This window comes from Protomyctophum bolini, assembly GCF_963924005.1.
Source record: "Protomyctophum bolini genome assembly, chromosome: 1".
Lineage (NCBI taxonomy): Eukaryota > Metazoa > Chordata > Actinopteri > Myctophiformes > Myctophidae > Protomyctophum > Protomyctophum bolini.
Genome location: NC_137862.1, coordinates 1,406,875 through 1,427,754, shown reverse-complemented (window position 1 = coordinate 1,427,754; position 20,880 = coordinate 1,406,875). Strand labels below are relative to the sequence as shown.

Sequence of the window (20,880 nt, the reverse complement as noted above, 5' to 3'; positions counted from 1 at the left end):
CATGCTGTTGACTCATATCTCCATTGATTGAAAACGAAAATTTAAAAAGAAATTAAAAATCCAATGGCAGTTCCTCAGTCAAATGTTGTCACAATTATTTAACTAATGAAAAGTATATTTAACAAGAGTTTGTGTGAGAAAATAATCACACCCGTGTGAACTGAGTGGTGCAACTCCCCTCTCCCTCTCTCTCTCTCTCTCTCTCTCTCATTAGCAGGCAACAGAGCATGCACTACCCCTCTCTGTTTCTGGTGCCCCCTACTGGTACTAATAAGTCATATACTCGTGCTCATGACCAATGATGCATAGGTACGCATGGCCATTGCTGGTTGTAGGAGTGGTTGCAATGCACCACACTACATTGGATCCATTGGAACACATGCAGGTAAAATATATATATATATATATTTCCTGAAAAGTAAGACTTTTGGACCAGGTTTCCGCTGGGCGGATGTGTGTGTGTCACATGTTCTACCTCACAGGGTCACAACCTTCAGTTCTCTTCACTATAGCAACGCAGTCTCTGAATGGCTGTTTGAGCCCAAACCCGAAAATTCTGACATTGAAGGAGACGATGATAAAAGAAAACCCATTGAATGGGATTGATGCTAAAAACAAGGTCTAATAGACCCCCCCCTCCCCTCCCCTCCCCCCCTGCAACCCCCCAACCCCATTATAACACAGCTCTAAACATGTCTATTCCATTTTGACCTGAGATCAGATTCTAAACATGTCTTCTACATCCTGACAGTTTCTATGTCGGTGGTTCTGTCGATTTTTCAAAAATAGCAGATCTACAAGCTCGTAGCGCGCCACTCGGTGGCGCGCTACGAGCTTGTAGGTCTGCTATTTTTCAATAGCTAAAGCATGACGTAATGCTAACACCAAAAGGGGTTCCCGCCCAGAATGGGCTATTTACGCCCCCATCGTCCCATCCCGTCACACAGATGCACGCACACGCTCGCACGACGCACACACCCAACAACCAGGAGATGAAGAATGGTCGCAAATGTGTTTTAAACGAGCAAGCCCATTACTTTGCCCCGATATAAAAGCAGAAAAGCACAACATTGTAAATAAACTGAGGTGCTCATGCTTTGAGGAATTGAGACACATACAAACAAATGCACAGAAGATGGAGGTGGAGGGAGAGAAGGGAATAAACCAAATGATAAGGAAAAGAGCTGGTGTGTGTGTGTGTGTGTGTGTGTGTGTGTTTGTGTGTTTGCGCGCGTGCGTGCGTGCGTGTGTGTGTGTGTGTGTGTTTTCTACAATATCTTCTAATGTTCTAATTCAACATTTGGCCGTTTTCCACATAATGCAGGACGCAGCAGCGCGACCCGTTAACAAAAACGAGTGCTTCCAAACTGCAACACTAATCACACTAATTAGGTGATCACACTAATCACCTGTAGAGGACGTCTTGACAGGAAGTAGCTCATAATATCTCTACGGTGGATTTTTATGAAAAACAAGCTCGGCAGATTGAAAGAGGATAATTCAAGCTTGGACTACAGCTGCAATGTTGGTGAGTTTAACGTCGTTTAAGACAAGCAGATCGCAAACCAAACTGGATGAGTGGGGGGGAGTCAGTGGAGGGTATTGCAACTCTAGATTTATCCCATTATAAAATAAATCTAGAGTTGCAAATTGCGGCTAGATATCTATAAACACAACACGAGATATATAGCTAGATAGCTATAAACACAACACCAGATATATAGCTAGATAGCTATAAACACAACACCAGATATATAGATAGATAGCTATAAACACAACACCAGATATATCGGGCCATCCCTAATGTTTTGTGTTTATATGGACATCGGGCCATCCCTAATGTTTTGTGTTTATATGGACATCGGGCTATCCCTAATGTTTTGTGTTTATATGGACATCGGGCCATCCCTAATGGTTTGTGTTTATATGCAATCTTAGACACGGTGGGAGGAGTCAGAGCAACAGATTGTATAGAAATGGGCTTAATGTGCATCCTGGACCCAAAAGTATAAACCTTGTGGCGATCCGGTTTATATATCAGAGATTTCTCCAATAAATCAACAACAGCTTTTGCAGAAAATCCTACAGTGTCTTATAAAACCTAACCTAGATAGTATAATTGTATTATGGTATGTGTCTATATGGTGTATGAGTTGGAGCAGGACAGATCAAACCATGCCTTTCAACAACAACTAAAGAGTCTTATTAAAAGGAGAGAGAGCGAGAGAGAGAGAGAGAGAGAGAGAGAGAGAGAGAGAGAGAGAGAGAGATAGATAGATAGATAGAGAGAGAGAGATATTTTATGTCAAGGTAAATGTATGTCTCCTTTGGATTGAATGGTATTGTATAGTGTTGGTGGAGACTCAGAGCAGTACTTAACCCATTCTGAATGGGAACCCATTTTGGTATTGGCATCATGTTATGCTTTAGCTATTGAAAAATAGCAGATCTACAAGCTCATAGCGCGCCACCGAGTGGCGCGCTACAAGCTTGTAGGTCTGCTATTTTTGAAAAATCGAAGAACGACTGACATTTTTTAGAATCTGATCTCAGGTCAGAATGGGTCAATCAGACCAGTGTGTGTCCAGTGGAAACCTCATATGAATCTGATCTCAGGTCAGAATGGGTTAATACTATAGACGGCATGCAGTGTGTATCCTGCTGCTGTGTTCAGATGCCTGGGGTTCAAAACAAACCATCCAAAGTAGATTAAAAGCCTTGGAAGTCGATTCAACTGGTTAATCTTCACACCCCACATCGGAGACAATAAGTGGGCCAGGCAGTGAGTACTATATAATAGTTTAGTTTTATCTGCCTGTTCGCTGCATTGTTAAAGAAACACTTCACCCTTTTTGCAAAAAAATATATGTTAATGACGTTTAGAAGCTTTAGATCACTTTCCTGGGGGTATTCATGTGTGTAATATGTGGTTTTAGATATTTTAGATTGTAGCAGTGAGCCTGTTGTCTCTGATGTCATGGACACTGGTCTCACTACCTTCCTGGACTACAATTCCCATAATTATTTGGTGCACTGCACTGCTCCTCCTTGTGGATAGGGGGAGAGCTGTCTTACTGAGACAACATGTAGTCCAGGAAGGTAGTGAGCCCAGTGTCCATGACATCAGAGACACCGGGCTCACTGCTACAATCTAAAATATCTAAAACCACATATTACACACATAAAGACCCCCAGGAAAGTGTTCTAAAGCTCCTAAACGTCATTAACATATATATTTGTTGTCCCTTTAAAGAGTACTATAATAGTTTAGTTTTATCTGCCCGTTCACTGCATTGTTAAAGCGGCCATGTCTCTCCGGCACCCCAGAGCTCCTACTCTGAAGGCATCCACGGCACCGATTGGGTTAAGATTCCACCACTGCATGCTGAGATAAGTTGGAACCACACCTGAGGATAAGACTATGATTGATAAACAGTTGGACATTGGATCAAATCTAATGCCATGCAGGCCTCCTTGAAAAGGCATTTTTCTGAAAACAAAGCAATACAGCCTCATCAAAGTTGGTGTTGTGACTTTATATTGTCAATGACTTCCATGAGAGAGGGGGAGAGGTGGTGGAGTTAGTCGCTTTAGCAGACATTTTGAGGGTCCAATGGAGTTAAGAGGTTTTGGCCAAAGCACTTTTTTACTACTTTCCATTGGTTCAATATTTTGTAAACAACACACAGACGTAAAAGGGTGTTCAATAGCACTGATTTATGCAAAAGAATTATCAAAAACTTAAAAAATTGAGTTATGAGGTTTCGTCTCGACAGCAACGATTTGCATAATGCATGTCCTTCACACACACACACACACACACACACACACACACACTTTAATCTTATGGAAATGGCCTGTCTAATTATCTCTCTCTGAGCTCTCCATGCTTCTCTCTTTAACAGAAAGGCTGCATTGATCTGGAGGAGCCAGACATCCACTGAGAACACCGTCTGAAGCGCTGAGGCTGAGAAACGTCACGCGCAAACTCTCATAACGCATGCTGGGCGGGAACCCCTTTTGGTGTTAGCATCATGTTATGCTTTCGCTATTGAAAAACAGCAGATCTACAAGCTCATAGCGCGCCACCGAGTGACGCGCTATGAGCTTGTAGGTCTGCTATTTTTTTTTTAAGTCATGAAAATGTGGCGCAAATCTTTGAATATATATTTCAGAGCGAACATTTTTAACTAAAATATTTGCTCCTTGAGGGTCCCTGGAACTACATATTTTGAGATGGGGGTCCGTGGCCCAATAGAGATAATTCTGGGGGTCCTTGACATGAAAAAGGTTGAGCACCACTGACATAAACATGGGTTTTTCAGAAAACTGTCAGGATGTAGAAGACATTTTTAGAATCTGATCTCAGGTCAGAATGGGATAAGGGGGACACTGAAGCGTCTCATGCAAGTATAGCACATGATTCCCTTCTCTCACTATCCGTCTTCTTACTGCAATTTATATCAGAACAATCTGTGATGTTCTGGATTATTATTTTATCTCTTCTTTTCACAGACTGTGGAATACACATGGCAACATACTAACATTATCATGACTCACTGTATGCAATCTATACGACACTGGAAAAGGCCTTTCACGATCCAAAAGAAGAACGCAAAATGGACCTGGTTGTTTGGTTTTGATTGATGACCTGCAGGTCCATTAAGGGGTGAGTGCTACAGTGTCCGTGTCCATTTGTTTAGAAATAATGAACAAAGTAAGACAAAATATATGATAATATATAAAAAAGTAAATATACCAATAAACAGGATATAAATTCCTACAGATTTGTTTTGTCCCAATCCCGACGACCTTTGCTCCGTGTGACCCACGTCCTCCCGTCTCTCTCCCGGTTTCCTGTCAGACTATACGGTGGCTATTAGGGGCAGCGGTGGCCGAACGGTTTGCGGAGCGGTCTTGATATCGGAAGGTCGCTATAGTTCGTATCCCCGGACCGGCACGTTAAGATGACCACCGCTGAAGTGCCCTTGAGCAAGGCATTGAACCCCTACCATGAAATGTTCTATGAGCAGGGCCTGGCTGTAAACAAGTTCTTGAGCTTAGTCCAGTTACCCTGGGTAAACATGGTACCTTTGTTTTACTTTGCTTTGTGTACCAGGCATAAAAAGCCCCCCAAAAACAATAGTTTTGCACACTGTGTCCTGTGTTCGACAGGCTATATCAGCTCTGACCATAATCTTTTTGTCCACATCCACATGGGAGCTGAGCCATGATCAGCTGCCCACACTGTCTCCCACCATCACATACAACCACCATTTGCATAATGTCTTTAAAAGTTTCATTTTGCTTTATGAAAAACTAGAAAGATCAAAGACGGTTCTCACTCAAGAGACAAAGCTTTGGCACAGCCCTGACTGACAGTGAGTGGGAGAGGGTTTTGTAAACATTCAGAATCTGTTTGCAGAAAGACGGGATCATTTTTAGGTTAGCTGTGCACAGTGTGATGTCATGGGGATTTTTTTTTTTACTGGTACCACAGAAAGTCACGTGCAAAGTTTACTGTACACTAGCGAAACTAAAAATTTGCTTTGGACGAATTAATCTGTAACTGTTCTTTGATGGAGGAGAACACGTCACCTCACAGCAGCAGTAGAGCCTACTGGAGCCATAGCAGTCCACAGTTCATATCACAGCAGCAGTAGAGCCTACTGGAGCCATAGCAGTCCACAGTTCATATCACAGCAGCAGTAGAGCCTATTGGAGCCATAGCAGTCCACAGTTCATATCACAGCAGCAGTAGAGCCTACTGGAGCCATAGCAGTCCACAGTTCATATCACAGCAGCAGTAGAGCCTATTGGAGCCATAGCAGTCCACAGTTCATATCACAGCAGCAGTAGAGCCTACTGGAGCCATAGCAGTCCACAGTTCATATCACAGCAGCAGTAGAGCCTATTGGAGCCATAGCAGTCCACAGTTCATATCACAGCAGCAGTAGAGCCTACTGGAGCCATAGCAGTCCACAGTTCATATCACAGCAGCAGTAGAGCCTACTGGAGCCATAGCAGTCCACAGTTCATATCACAGCAGCAGTAGAGCCTATTGGAGCCATAGCAGTCCACAGTTCATATCACAGCAGCAGTAGAGCCTACTGGAGCCATAGCAGTCCACAGTTCATATCACAGCAGCAGTAGAGCCTACTGGAGCCATAGCAGTCACAGTTCATATCACAGCAGCAGTAGCCTACTGGAGCCATAGCAGTCCACAGTTCCACACTGCTAGAAGTCAACTGTATAACTGTGCACGCTCACCGGCTACGTGCGCTCACAGTCACCGCTCAGGTATAAACAGTTAAAGCTGTTCTTATGCAAAGTAGCAGCCATTTGAATTGGGCACGGTACTTGAAACCATATTATGGTTTGGAGACAGTGTGACTAAAACCCACCATTTATGACCTTTGTATTTTTGTGATTTGCACATTATTTGGGCAGGGGGGGGGGGTGCTCACTGCTCAGGAAGATTTATATTTGTAGGATACTTTATATCAAGTCCTTCAAGTGCATTCGTTTCACTTTACTCATAACTAAGTGCTGCTAAAAGAATAAATATTTGGAGTTCACACATTGGTTCAAGGAACGTTTTAATTCATCTAGATCGCATAGCCGAAAATAAATCATAATGTCTTAATTGGTTAGTTGGTTTTCAGCTGAACGTAAAACAGCCCAATAACCAATGACACTCACTAGGGGTGTAAAAAACAATGATTCGAATTAGAATTGCGATTCCCGCTGTGAAGGATTAAAAATTGATTCATAATTTCCAAAAATCATTTTTTTGTTCTGCTTACAGTTACAGTTTTCACTACATGGTGTGTTTGTGATGTGAAATGTATAAGCTCTAATCACAGTAAACATCATGTCTGTCTTCAGTCATTTTCAAGTTACTGTAGTCAGTTCTAGTCACTTCAGATCAGCACAGCTGTAGTGTATTATTGTAATAAAGAATAGTTTTGAATCTGGAATTGTGGGACACCCAGAGATTCACAGCCCTAACACTCAGTATGCAGTTCAATGAAACATTGAAACAAATGTAGATGTTTGGGGAAATCAATAACTATATCATCCATAACAGTAGTATAGGCTGCTCATCCCAACGCTGCATGCAGGATCAAACAGAAACTACAGTATCTGTCTTCAGTATGCCACTACAACTACACTAGTAATAGAAAAGCATGACAGGAATTTGCCTGTAAAAGTAATTGCTACAGTAAAAGCAGCTCTAACACCAAAGTGTCTGAACATTATACTGAATCAAATGCAACGAATGATATGGAGTTTCTTTTTCTTCTGCAATTGAATGAAAACCCAGCGTGAAACCGGTCTAATTACAGTGTGCTCCTTTATTAGCCGTTACTTTTTTAGTCTCTTCCTCATAATTATGTTTCATATTTTTCCTGTCTGTGACTGTTTTACCAAGGCTGTTTATCATCAGCTAACTGTATCCTGGTGGAAAAAATGACAGAATCTTTGAGGGTTTCTGTATCCTGGTGGAGAAATGGAGAACTGATGTCCTGATCTTTGAGGGTTTCTCATAATGGTATGTTGTTTATTAGAGAGAACAGAAGCCTCGGGGGGGAAAGGACATGTTGCCGTTGGTTTCCCGGCACCATAACGACAAAGCTCCTCCATCTGGTGACATATTAACTGTATATAATAGATAAATGGTAAGTGGTGCATTTATCCAAGGCGCTGTACATACAGTAGATTGTAAAGGCACCGACCAGCACATCGGGAGCAATCTGGGGTTCAGTGTCTTGCCCAAGGACACTTCCACATGTAGACAGGAGGAGGAGGAGCCGGGATTCGAACCGCCGACCCATGGATCATTGGACGACCTGCTCTACCTCTTGAGCCACAGATGATTTCAGGTGTATCAGTACAGTACAGTACAGTACAGGGAACAGAAGTGGTCATGAAGCAAGTGTATAGCAAGAGAAGTAGAGCCTCAATTACAGATGAGATTGTACGGAGAGAGAGAGAGAGAGGGAGAGGGAGAGGGAGAGGGAGAGGGAGAGGGAGAGGGAGAGGGAGAGGGAGAGGGAGAGAGGGAGAGAGAGAGAGAGAGAGAGAGAGAGGGAGAGGGAGAGGGAGAGGGAGAGGGAGAGGGGGAGGGGGAGGGGGAGAGAGAGAGAGAGAGAGAGAGAGAGAGAGAGGGAGAGGGAGAGGGAGAGGGAGAGGGAGAGGGAGAGGGAGACAGAGAGAGAGAGAGAGAGAGAGAGAGAGGTGTAGGGTCAGGGCAAAGGCTAATTTATATTTTATCATAGTATGGTTCCTGCCACCGAACATAATTGATTATCAATCTAATAGCATTTAATAACACTTTAAAACCAGCTATTTTAAATTAGGCTTTAATGTAGGCTTATAACAGACCTTTTTTTCCCCTTTTCTCTGTTGCAAACTACCATATAGCTATATGGTTCCCCTGGCAACAAAAACAACACAGCAATGTGCAATGTAATTATTTCTTTCATAGATGGAGCTCATATACCTACAGTTTAGAAAACCAAATTCACGTTTTGTTTTATAATTATGATAACGGCGTGGGTTTCAGGTGTGGGAGAAAGGCCAAAAGGGTTCAGGTGACAGCAGAGCTTAACTGTACATTACTAACCCATTCAGGCCCGACGTAGAAAATAAAAATAAATGTCTTCTGAAAGAATATATATATATATTCAAAGATTTGTGCCTCATTTTCAAGATTATTTCAAAAATAGGAGACCTACAAGCTCGTAGCGCGCCACTCGGTGGCGCGCTATGAGCTTGTAGATCTGCTATTTTTCAATAGCTAAAGCTATAACTATAACATAATGCTTAGTCAAAACACCAAAAGGGGTTCCCGTCCAGAATAGGCTAATGCAAGTAGTGTAAGAATACTGTATACAAGAGTGTAATAGGATGTCAAACCACGAAATAATCCACAACATTATTATAATATTCATGTTGGCAATGCTTCTCGCAAAATGTCCTCCTACTAAAATTGTCTTTGGGTTACAGCCAGCCAGGGTATGAATAATAATATTTGAGTTTATGTTGTCAAAGCATGCCTTTATTTTGCCCGATTGTGAGAACGACACAATCCTAAATCCACAGACAGTCTGACTATAGTCTGGCTATGCTAGTACGTGCCAATTCTGAGTAGAGATCAGAATAAACAAGAGTAAAAAGAAAATCAATTTCAAATATCCGTATTGATTCCAGCAACAGAGGACTGAAGCTGTCTTATGGCTGGCTCCATGAGTGTTCTTGTGTAATACGTTACGTGATTCAGACATGATTGATCGCTCATGGCATATTGGTAAAAAACTACCTGTAGTTATGTGTTTGCACGGTGGTAAATGTGGTAACTTTCGCTGTATAACCCATTTTTGGCGAGAACCCCATTTGGTGTTTTAAGCATTATGTTATACTTTAAGCTATTGAAAAATATCAGATCTACAAGCTCATATGAGCTATGAGCTTGTAGGTCCTGCTATTTTCTTTTTAAATCGTGAAAATGTGGTGCAAATCTTTGGATATATAATATTTCAGAGCAAACGATTTTAACTCAAATCTTTGCTTCTTGGGGGTTGAGGGGGTCCCTGGAACAACATATTTTCAGATGGGGGTCGGCGGCCAATTACATATATATATTTTCCTTGACATTAAAATGTATAAGAAACCATTGACACAGAAACATAGGTTTTTCTTTAAACTGTCAGTATTTAGAGGACATTTCTTTAGAATCGTCCTCAGGTCCAAATGCGATAACGAGGCAGGCCTGAGGCATCAGCTCAGTTCATTTTACTAACACCACCACTGGCACATCAGTGTCTCACGCCCGTGAACCTTGATCAGGGATAAGACAGACTCACTTAACCCATTTTGGCCTGACTTAGAAATTAAAAAATGTCTTCAAAAACCTGACAGTTTTCTGAAAAACCTTATTTTTCTGTATAAGTGAGTGGTGCTCAATATTTCATGTAAAGAACCCCAAAAACTATATGTAATATGCCTCCGCACCCCCATCTGAAAATATGTTGTTCCAGGGACCCCCCCCGAGAAGCAAAGATTTGAGTTAAAATGTTCACTCTGTAATAATATATATTATATTCGAAGATTTGAGGCACATTTTCACAATTTTTCAAAAAAATAGCAGACCTACAAGTTCATAGCGCGGCACGCTATGAGCTTGTAGATCTGCTATTTTTCAATAGCTAAAGTGAAACATCCAAAAGGGGTTTCCGCCCAAAATGGGTTAATGTGTAATACAACTACAGCAAAAGAAACTAAGGAGAACATTCCTCAAGGCCTGCCTCGCCCGTGGCTTTAACCCATTCTGACCTGAGATCAGATTCATACGAAGTTTCCACTGGACACACACTGGTCTGATTAACCCATTCTGACCTGAGATCAGATTTAAAAAAATGTCAGTCGTTCTTCGATTTTTCAAAAATAGCAGACCTACAAGCTCGTAGCGCGCCACTCGGTGGCGCGCTATGAGCTTGTAGATCTGCTATTTTTCAATAGCTAAAGCATAACATGATGCCAACACCAAAATGGGTGCCCGGTCAGAATGGGTTAAAACCATCCATTTTATTTTCCAACCTTCTAAACTTTGTCTTCTGTTAAGCCCCGTAGGCAAGACCTGCTCGTAGTGTTTTGTCTCAGTCTATTGACACTGATTACCTCTAAGTGCTTCTCTAGAGGAGCTACCGCAGGAACCACAGAACCTATGGAAACTTGGGAGAGCAGCCAGGCCAGCGTCCTCTCCTCAGTAGGCTTTGGCGTGCGGTTTGTTTGTTTGTTAGTCTCGTCGTGCTTGCGGTTATAGGGTTATGGGTCACGGTTTGAGGTATAGTGTCTAAACTAAAGCCAGTGCCCTTAATCACTAAAGCGATGATTGCAACTTGACCAGGGATCTAAGGAATGAACCATAACCTAACCCCAAGTCCATGTTCATCACCACGAGATCCTTTTATCTGGAGGAGGAAAAGGATTGTTGTTGAGAAAAGTGTTTCTCATAAACGCAGGCTGCTATCATAAAACCAACTCCACAGTCAGAGATGACAATAGTCTGGTTGAGTGGCATCATTACTGTGTGTCATTACGTCATGCCCTTGCTAAGGGGGTGTACTGTAGGAAGAGGCAGAAAGTGGAACCTAAAGAGTCAAGGACCATCACCTAATCACACTCAGCTAGAACATACTTTATGGTGTTATGGACACTAGCATAAAGACAAGAGAACACAGTTCTTAGAAACTGTTAGTTGAGTGATGTGGCAGAGAGAGGAAAAGAGCTTCCTCTGGAAATAGCTCTCAAAAGGCAATCTTTCTTCCAGACAATGGGTTAGCGTTACACTACCTCCGAAGAATGGTTTCTGTTGAATGAAAAGGTCTGCAGTATTGCTACGAAAGACGTGGGCAAAAAAAAGTAAGTAAGAAAGAAACAGACGGAAAACAAAGAATGAAGTGGTTTTTTTTTTTTTAACTCACAGATACAAAATGTGTGAAACTGCAATACCAGATAACACATTTTGGGCCAGTGATAATTGTTCCATTCCTACGTAAATGTGTAAAATGTGAATACGTAAGTTTTTTACTCAGCTAAGTGGTGCTGTGTTTGGTGTGCATGAGAGCACATTTTCACATATTGAGTTGTGAGAAAAAATCCATGGCAGCAATATTATTATGAATAATCAAATGTGGTCGGTCGGGCGAGAATTCATCCACTATTCTTTTTTTCCCCTCTCTGTTTAACTCTGGGGATCCATCTATCCATCCATCCATCTTCAACCGCTTATCCAACCAATTAGAAAGAAGAAAATAAAGTCAGGGAGACAACACTATTTGTTTTGTTTTTCTTCTTATAAATTATTTGATTTGATTTGATTTGGCCCAAAACATTGTGTTCGTTGTCATGATTTGTCACGATCCGTGTTGGCTTTGCCCGCGGCATAACCGTCTTTAAATAAATACTTTAAGAAAAGCCTATGGGGAAAATGAACGGAGAATCATTTCCTGGGGCCACTCGTCGTTCTGAAAGGGGAAGGGACTGCGACGCTTGTGCCTGTATGACGTGACTGACGACATCTTATATCTGAGACAGGTCGCTTGCTTTTAGTATCGCAAATAAGTATTCACTGTGTTTAATTCTATTTAAGGTGGATAAACTGGATATCGCAAAGGGTTTAAGATAAACACGGCCCTAAGGCTTGTTCTCGTGCAGACACACACCAATATTGCATTTTTAATTCACACAATGTAGAAATGTATCTGCAAACTGTTGCAAAAGCACTTTGCAAAGCACAAATTAACCGCATAAATTAATTTCTTATTAAAACCCATTTTTAAAAGGTTTATGAAGCTACTTTGAGCTCAGCTATATGCTTATCAACACATATTTTGCACCTTGACATAATGGATTCCCGGTAGTGCTTACAGTCGAAGCAAACTGTTTAGGATGTTCTGTCTTTTGACACTTGTTACTAAAAGCTAAAGGCTGAGCCGTGAGATTCTTCTAACGCACCTGCGAACCTCTTCTGCCGAGACGGAGACCATGAAAGACTGCAATTAACCCATTTTGACCTGGAAACCGATTCTACAAATGTCTTCTAAATTATGACAGTTTTCTGAAAAAAACTCATGTTTCTGTGTCAGTGGCGCTCAACAATCTCATGTCAAGGACCCCCAGAATTATATGTAATTGGCCGCCGACCCCCATCTGAAAATATGTCGTTCTAGGGACCCCCCCAGAAGAGTTAAAAACGTTCGTTCTGAAAAAAAAAATATTCCAAATTTGCAGCACATTTTCACGATTAAAAAAAAAAATAGCAGACCTACAAGCTCGTAGCGCGCCACTCGCTATGAGCTTGTAGATCTGCTATTTTTTTCCAACAGCTAAATTATAACATAATGTTTCAAACACCAAAAAGGGGTTCCCGCCCAGGATGCGTTAAAGTGCTCGGATGGCAGGGGAACAGATTAAAGCTCAGGGTTCAGAGGGAGATGTCGTGTAGCATCATTAGCTATGTTTAATTCATAATCACAATGAGATAACCTCACTCGTGGATCTGGTGATTAACTCCAGTTAACCCCACACTATTCACATCGCACCTGAAAGCTGTGTGAATAATGACTTCTGTAGCATAGAATCCCCGCCTCTGCCTAACTGTATAATCACTGTGAGGAAAGGGAGCCATAAATGGAACACTGGCTTCTTAACCTATTCTGGGCGGGAACCCCTTTTGGTGTTATGCATTATGTTATGCTTTAGCTATTGAAAAATAGCAGATCTGCTCTGCTATTTTTTTTTAAATCGTGAAAATGTGGCACAAATCTTTCTTTCAGAGCCAATGTTTTCAACTCAAATCTTTGCTGTTGGGTGTTCCTGAAATAACATATTTTCAAATGGGGGTCGGTGGCCAAATACATATCATTTTTGGGGTCCTTGACAATAAATACTGAGAACCACTGATACAGAAACACGAGGTATTTCAGAAAACTGTCAGGATTTAGAAGACATTTTTTTTTAATTTTGACGTCAGGCTTAAATGGGTTAAAATGAGGCGTACAGTATTTTGTCTCCAAGAGACATGGGACTCTAAAAGCAGGAAGTACATATTTATGTGTATTATAGCGTTACTACTTAACCCATTTAGACCTGAGAACGATTCTACAAATGTCTTCTAGAACCTGAAACCTGCTGTATGTTTCTGAGTCAGTGGTGCTCAACCTTTTTCATGGCAAGGCCCACCCAGAATGATCTGTGTTTGGCCGCGGACCCCCATCTGAAAATATGTTGTTCCAGGGACCCCCCATGAAGCAAAGATTTGACTTGAAAATGTTCGCTCTGAGAGAATACATATTCAAAGATTTGCACCACATTTTTTTAGGATTTTTCAAAAATAGCAGATCTACAAGCTCATAGCGCGGCACCGAGTGCCGCGCTATGAGCTTGTAGATCTGCTATTTTTCAATAGCTAAATTATAACATAATGTTTACAACGCCAAATGGGGTTCACTTCCCGCCCAGAATGGATTAAAATAAAGCACAGGTGCATTTCACACTCCCGATTTGTTATTCCAAGTGACATTTGAAAAGTTCAAAACTTCCAGATGTCCATTAATTCCAGCCTCACGTTCATTGTAAAGGCAGCAGATTATCACAGAGATTATTACAGAGAGGAGACTCTTGGTTCTCGTCTTCTCTTGTATTTATACATTTCTCTATAAAAAGGGTACTGTACAGACAGTACTATTATCAGGAGCCAAAGGTTCAGCATATTTATATGTTCAATATTTACAGTCTGTGTATGCGTACTGTTTTACGACCCTGTGCTGAATGTGCGATGTTGTTGCTGTTGCTCTCTCTCTGTCAGCATCTACTGTAATATTTCACATTGTATAAGCGGCGATCTGTTCCTTGCAGAAAGTCACAGGGACAAAACGTTAAATGAAAACCGGTGCTGCACACAGCATGGGACATTGCATTAACCTATTTTGGACTGAGGTCGATTTAAAAAAAAAAAAGGGCTTCTAAATCCTAAAGTTTTTCTCTGAAAACCCCATGTTTCTATATGTCAGTGGTGCTTCAACCTTTTTCATGTCAAGGACCCCCAGAATGATCTCTATTGGGCCACGGACCCCCATCTCAAAATATGTACCGTAGTTCCAGGGACCCCCCCTAGAAGCAAATATTTTAGTTAAAAATGTTTGCTCTGAAATATATATTCAATGATTTGCGCCACATTCTAACGATTTTTCAAAAATAGCAGACCTACAAGCTCGTAGCGCGCCACCGAGTGGCACGCTACGAGCTTGTAGATAATGCTTGTAGATCTGCCCAAAATGGGATAAGTTCAGCAAATAAATGAGTGCCTTTATGCACAATTGCATCACATCCATTTCCACGCCAACGGATGAAGTACGCGACAGCCACGGGGGAGAGGATGATTCTCAAGCCAAACATGTATGACAGCATTTTGACATAAAGACTTACAGATAAAAAAAAAAACATTACCAAGACAGATGGGGATGAGGACGAGATGACAGGTAGAATGATGTACTGTGCATGTTTGTGAGTGAGAAAAGGAAAAGAAACAGAGAAAAGCAGAGAACTACTGAATCTAAAAAGCAATGTTCCAATATATATAAATATATATATATATATATATATATATATATATGTATATATGGGAGTATTCTGTTTGCTGGTTTAGTTTCATTCAGCCACAGTTGGTGGAGTGGTGCGACAATAATAACACAAATAATACACTAACAACTTTGATTTAACCCATTCTGGGCGGGAACCCCTTTTGGTGTTTTAAAGCATTATGTTATACTTTATCTTTTGAAAAATAGCAGATCTACAAGCTCATAGCTACGATCTTGTAGGTCTTTTTTATTATTAAAATGTGGCGCAAATCTTTGAATATATATTCTTTCAGAGCGAACGTTTTTAACTCAAATCTTTGCTTCTGGGGAGGTCCCTGGAACAACATATTTTCAGATGGGGGGGGGGTCGGTGGCATTATATTACAAATCATTTTTGGGGTCCTTGACATGAAATATTGAGCGCCACTGATACAGAAACATAGGTAGGTATTTCAGGTCTAAAAGGGTTAAGGAGTTTACAAGTTGTGCCATCCATGTCTTATTGGATGGAAAATTGCTTTACAGCAGATATGAGATTTAATCTGTGTAAAAAAAAAAACTAATATAACCTTTCCACTACCTACTATGGGGGGGTGATAACATCGCAGGAAGCCCATAGCCAAGAAATAGGAACGCGTGATCGGAGTCGCAATTGAATTAGGAAAACAGAGGGAGGGAAGGAGGGAGGGAAGGAGGGAGGAGGGAAGGAGGGAGCAGGAGACGAACAATCGCAACAAGGCCAGTAAGAGTGGCGAAAAGAGGGAGGGAAGCCGCATGAAAAACATGGTGAAGGGAAATGTGAATTATTATGGAGAGGAGAGGAGAGGAGAGGAGAGGAGAGGAGAGGACGTGATGGTAGGGCAGAGTCAGTAAAAGCTTTTTTCTTTCTTCCAGGAAATAAAACGTCTGGGTTTCCGAGGCTAGTAAAAGCAACATGTAAGGAATTGTATTCATTCATTGATTCACTCTTTCATTCAACCTTCAGATGTTCTTCAATGTCCAAAAAGGTTGGCCCGAGAAAGAGCAAATGGACTCACTGAACTCACATTGGTTCGGTATAACTGCAGACTGGTAAAGAAAACATACTACGTAGTCATGGTTTTGAAATGGGAAATTCCGAAATTCTATTTACATTTCTTCTTTTTAAATGTGCTTTAGTTTGTAAATACATCAAAGATGCGAATACAATCCATCTATAATGGATAAAGCCTGGAGGAGAGGTCATCAGGTGGTCTCCAACCTTCTTAGAGTGTTTCCACCCATAACCACTACACTCTCCAGTTGGCAGGTCAGCAGTGATTGGCCAAATCACTGCCCCTCTCCTCCAGGCTTCCAGCTATTGTCCCTTCAAGTTACAATCACACTTAAGAGGTCTCTAGGACCCGTTGTCTGTGTCCTCCTATACGTCTCACCAGACTAGACGTCTGTGCGGTGTCTTTTAAATAATTGGCCTTGTGTGTGGCCTCTGGAAAAGGTAAAAGGGACATGCATGAGTGTCACATGTCTGATTCCAATACATGTTATGCATGTATTAACAGCCAGACAAGCTGTTTGGCTCGGCGCAGCGCGAGTGTCATAATTAACAACACGGAGAAGGCAGAGTGCCATTGTATTTAATGAGTGGAGGAAATGGGAAATCAACAACCTTTCCCGGGGCAAAGTACAATCTTATCTGACTGGGCTCAACATTGATTTACTGTAGCAGGTCACAATTAGGGCTGATTTATAACGCCCCGTCTCACTCCCCTTCCCAGGCTGTCCAGTACAGTTATATATACACCTGCGAAATCCTCCGTGTTCGTTTGACTTTGAGAGCATCACGGATGTGTAACCAAATGGACCCACAGATGTTACAGATGGATACTGTAGATGTACTGTAGAGGTGTGCCTTTGTGTGGTGGTCGGAGTACAGTGTGTGACCATGCTATATAGGCTGTCTCTGCAATCAAACCTGCACACGGCACTATGTTGGCTGAGGGAGACATTTTGAAAGAGGTAATCTCTAAAAGAGAACTCTGAACTTTTGTCTTAACCCATTTGGGGCGAACCCTTTTTGGTGTTTTAAATATTATGTTATAATTTAGCTATTGAAAAATAGCAGATCTACAAGCTTCCTTTTTAGGTCTGCTATTTTTGAAAAATCGTTAAGATGTGACGCAAATCATTGAATACCGGTATATATTTCAGAGCGAACATTTTTAACGAAGATATTTGCTTCTGGGGGGGTCCCTGGAACTACATATTTGCAGATGGGGGTCCGTGGCCCAATAGAGATAATTCTGGGGGACCTTGACATGAAAAAGGTTGAGCACTATACTGACATAGAAACATGGGTTTTTCACAAGAATGTTAGGATTTAGAAGCCTTTTTTCTTATCGACCTCAGTCTTTATCAGAGTTGAAATGAAGACCTGTTTGTTGTTGCTGCTCTGCAGCTACCATGCCAACTCTTATAAGAATAAATACATAAAGTGCCTGAAGACATACATTCTGTGAGTGCTGGTGTTTTCTCTTTCAGAGATTACCTCTTTCAAAGTGACTTATACCCGACCGAGCGCGCACCCGCTAAACGCTTAGAGGCTTTAAGAGAGTTGGAGTTGTGCGAGCTACAATGTACAGTATCTGATAGTTAGACTGAGTGAGACATCTCACCCTGTATAGAACAATACTATACAGTAGACATTACAAAGCAAATGTTAATTTGTTTTTGGCATCCAACTGAAAATGGTAAAGAATGTAACAAAAGTGGACTCCCCCGAGTCCCCATGTATAAACATCACTTGGAAGGGATATTATTATTATTTTTAATTTTTTTAAAGGGTTTTTTTTTTGCTTTCGCCTTTATTTTATATATATTTTATGGAGGGACAAGACAGTAGGCCGACAGGAAACGGAGAGAGTAAAGGCTGTCGGGATCGGGAGTCGAACCTGCGGCACACTGCCAGACTGGATTGCCAGCCGAGGTGCAAAAAAATGGCAAAAAGAATCAATCAGGATTTAAATACTTTTCAGGATTCCAATTCAAAAATGGCAAAAAGCTATTCAAGATTTCAATACAAATAATAGCAGAAATAGCTGATCTACAAGCTCAAAATGTTTTGAGCGTGTAGATGGGCTATTTTTGCTACAACAGTAATATGCAATGTGGGGGACGGGGGCACGGACGGGGTATATGGTGCCAAGGTCTTTGTGACATCACGTGTGACATCATCAGGGATGGATATATAGTGAATGTGACCTGCTGTCGCACATATGGAGATCCCTGATGTCTTCAATATTGGCCAGCAACCTCATCTGACCTCTAAAAAACCTCAAACCCTTCATAGGGCCGATTCATACTCCTATTTTACCGCCTGTAGAGCCCAAATGATTTTGGCTCGTCAGAAATGTTCAGTAGCACCGAAGAGACGACTTTAGGACCTGCATTCTATCCCCTGCAATCATGTCCACAGTATTTAAGTCTCAGTCTCTCTGCAATCTCTGCCAGATTGTCTTGTGACCTTCCAAGCAGCCAAGCCATATTCAATCCTTGTCTTACTGACTTCTGTTTTGCTTCTCCTAGACCACCATTTTTGCCAAGCCCTTGCCGGTACTTCTGCCCTTTGGATTTTGACCTTTGCATTCTACAGTTTTGATGTTTTGCCTGCCCCTTGCCTGTTTGCAAGTTTTTGGAATAAAACCCGCTTTCAGTGACTTTTGTGTCTGCATCCTGAGACCTTTCCACATGTGCCTGACATAATATATTCAAATATCGTTTGGTTGAAAAAAAGTAAAGTAAAGAATATAATGGTAATCACTAAATGCTGCCCGATTGGTTGTACAGTTTTCTGTCATGACATCATGCATACTTTAGATGCAGAAACTGTGATTTGATTGGTCTATACTGTTGAGGGGGGACTCATAGGGCAACCAATCAGCCAGAACGCAAAAAGTGTGTGTGTGTGTGTGTGTATGTGTGTGTGTGTGTGTGTGTGTGTGTGTGTATGTGTGTGTGTGTGTGTGTGTGTGTGTGTGTGTGTGTGTGTGTGTGTGTGTGTGTGTGTGTGTGTGTGTGTGTGTGTCACAGGTGGTGGTAACGTGTCTGACAGCTCTAATCTCTACTGTGTGGTATTGACCTCCACAGCAATGGAACTCGAAACATGATTATTAATCTCTCGCCATTCACACTTTTGATAGATGTGTTGAACTTATTCAGTTTTAATAAACCTGGGCACAAAAAATGTGTATTCACTTCAACCCCTGTTACTGTATTCCCATTCCCCTTTGACATGTTGGTACACATGCTTTGACCATAACTTCACATTAAATTCTAATTATGCCGCAGTGGAAAATTAGGGCTGTCATATTAACCTTGGGCGGCATGATGAATGGAGCGGAGAGGAGGCAGTGGAGCAGATCTAGAGCGGGGGGGGGGGGGTGAACAAGAGAGGTCTGAGTTATGTTATTAACCCATTTAGACCTGGGGACGATTCTACAAAATAATACCTTCTAAATCCTGACAGTTTTCTGAAAAACCCTATGTTTCTATGTCAGTGGACCCCCAAAGATATTATGTAATTGGCCGCCGACCCCCATCTGAGAATATGTTCTTTCAGGGACCCCCCAGAAGCAAAGATTTGAGTTAAAAATGTTCGCTCTGAAAGAATATATATTCCAAGATTTGAGCCACATGTTCACAATGTTTCAAAGATAGCAGACCTACAAGTTCGTATGAGCTTGTAGATCTGCTGTTTTTCCAATAGCTAAAGTATACTGTAGCATAATGCTTAAAACACCAAAAGGGGTTCCCGTCCCAAAATGGGTTAAAGTCAAGTACAGCTGATTGAGCAGGTATAGCCACGTATGCAAATAGAAGAGAAAGGTGTGCATTTATGGCAATAACATGAAAATGAAATGAAGACAGACTCAAGAGAGACACTCGCTGGCCTCACCCAATACATGTGCACAGTACGTGGGTATGGAAGGGAGGGTGCTCCTCGGATCTCCTTCCATTTTTCTTCCGTTACGGCTAAGTTTCCGGCGCATAGAACTTGTGCCAACTGCCTCCTACAGCTCACGTCCTCTCTCCCCATGCCGTCCTAGATCCAGTCCCTCCGGCAATAAGTTACTCTCCGTGTGACTGATAGCGAGTTAGATATGCACACATCCACAGTGGGCGCTGGGTTAAGCGTGGAGTATACGCGGTGCAGCTGCAGGTCACAATCATTTCCATAAACACTGCTCCAGCCTCAGACAGTTCTTGTTTCATGTTTGTTTTATAGAATGCGTTTGGGAAAAGTCACTGAGATCGATCTGGTCTTTCGTGTTCAGTGCGTCGTGTGCACCGGAGGCCACACAGAGGGGGCACCGGGGGCACCGGGGGACACACAGAGGGGGCACCGGAGGCCACACAGAGGGGGCACCGGGGGCACACAGAGGGGGCACCGGGGGGCACACAGAGGGGGCACCGGGGGGCACACAGAGGGGGCACTGGGGGGCACACAGAGGGGGCACCGGGGGGCACACAGAGGGGGCACTGGGGGCACACAGAGGGGGCACCGGGGGGCACACAGAGGGGGCACCGGGGGGCACACAGAGGGGGCACTGGGGGCACACAGAGGGGGCACACAGGGGCACACAGAGGGGGCACCGGGGGCACACAGAGGGGGCACCGGGGGGCACACAGAATACACACCGGACACTCAGTTTGTCAGAGCGTCTGGACATTATGACTAAACTTCATAAGGAGGTCA

The 20,880-nt window shown here is 42.3% G+C and overlaps 1 protein-coding gene across 1 annotated transcript in view; it reads right to left on the bottom strand.

The window, feature by feature from the left end:
* Positions 1 to 20,880, bottom strand: part of LOC308314782 (protein diaphanous homolog 3-like) — a gene marked incomplete at its 3' end in the record, with an annotated part of 217,989 nt that overhangs the window by 72,799 nt on the left and 124,310 nt on the right. Inside the window, exon 19 of the mRNA XM_080762464.1 lies at positions 20,540 to 20,731. Coding sequence (XP_080618590.1) covers positions 20,540 to 20,731 — 192 coding nt within the window. The remainder of the gene's footprint in view (positions 1 to 20,539; positions 20,732 to 20,880) is intronic.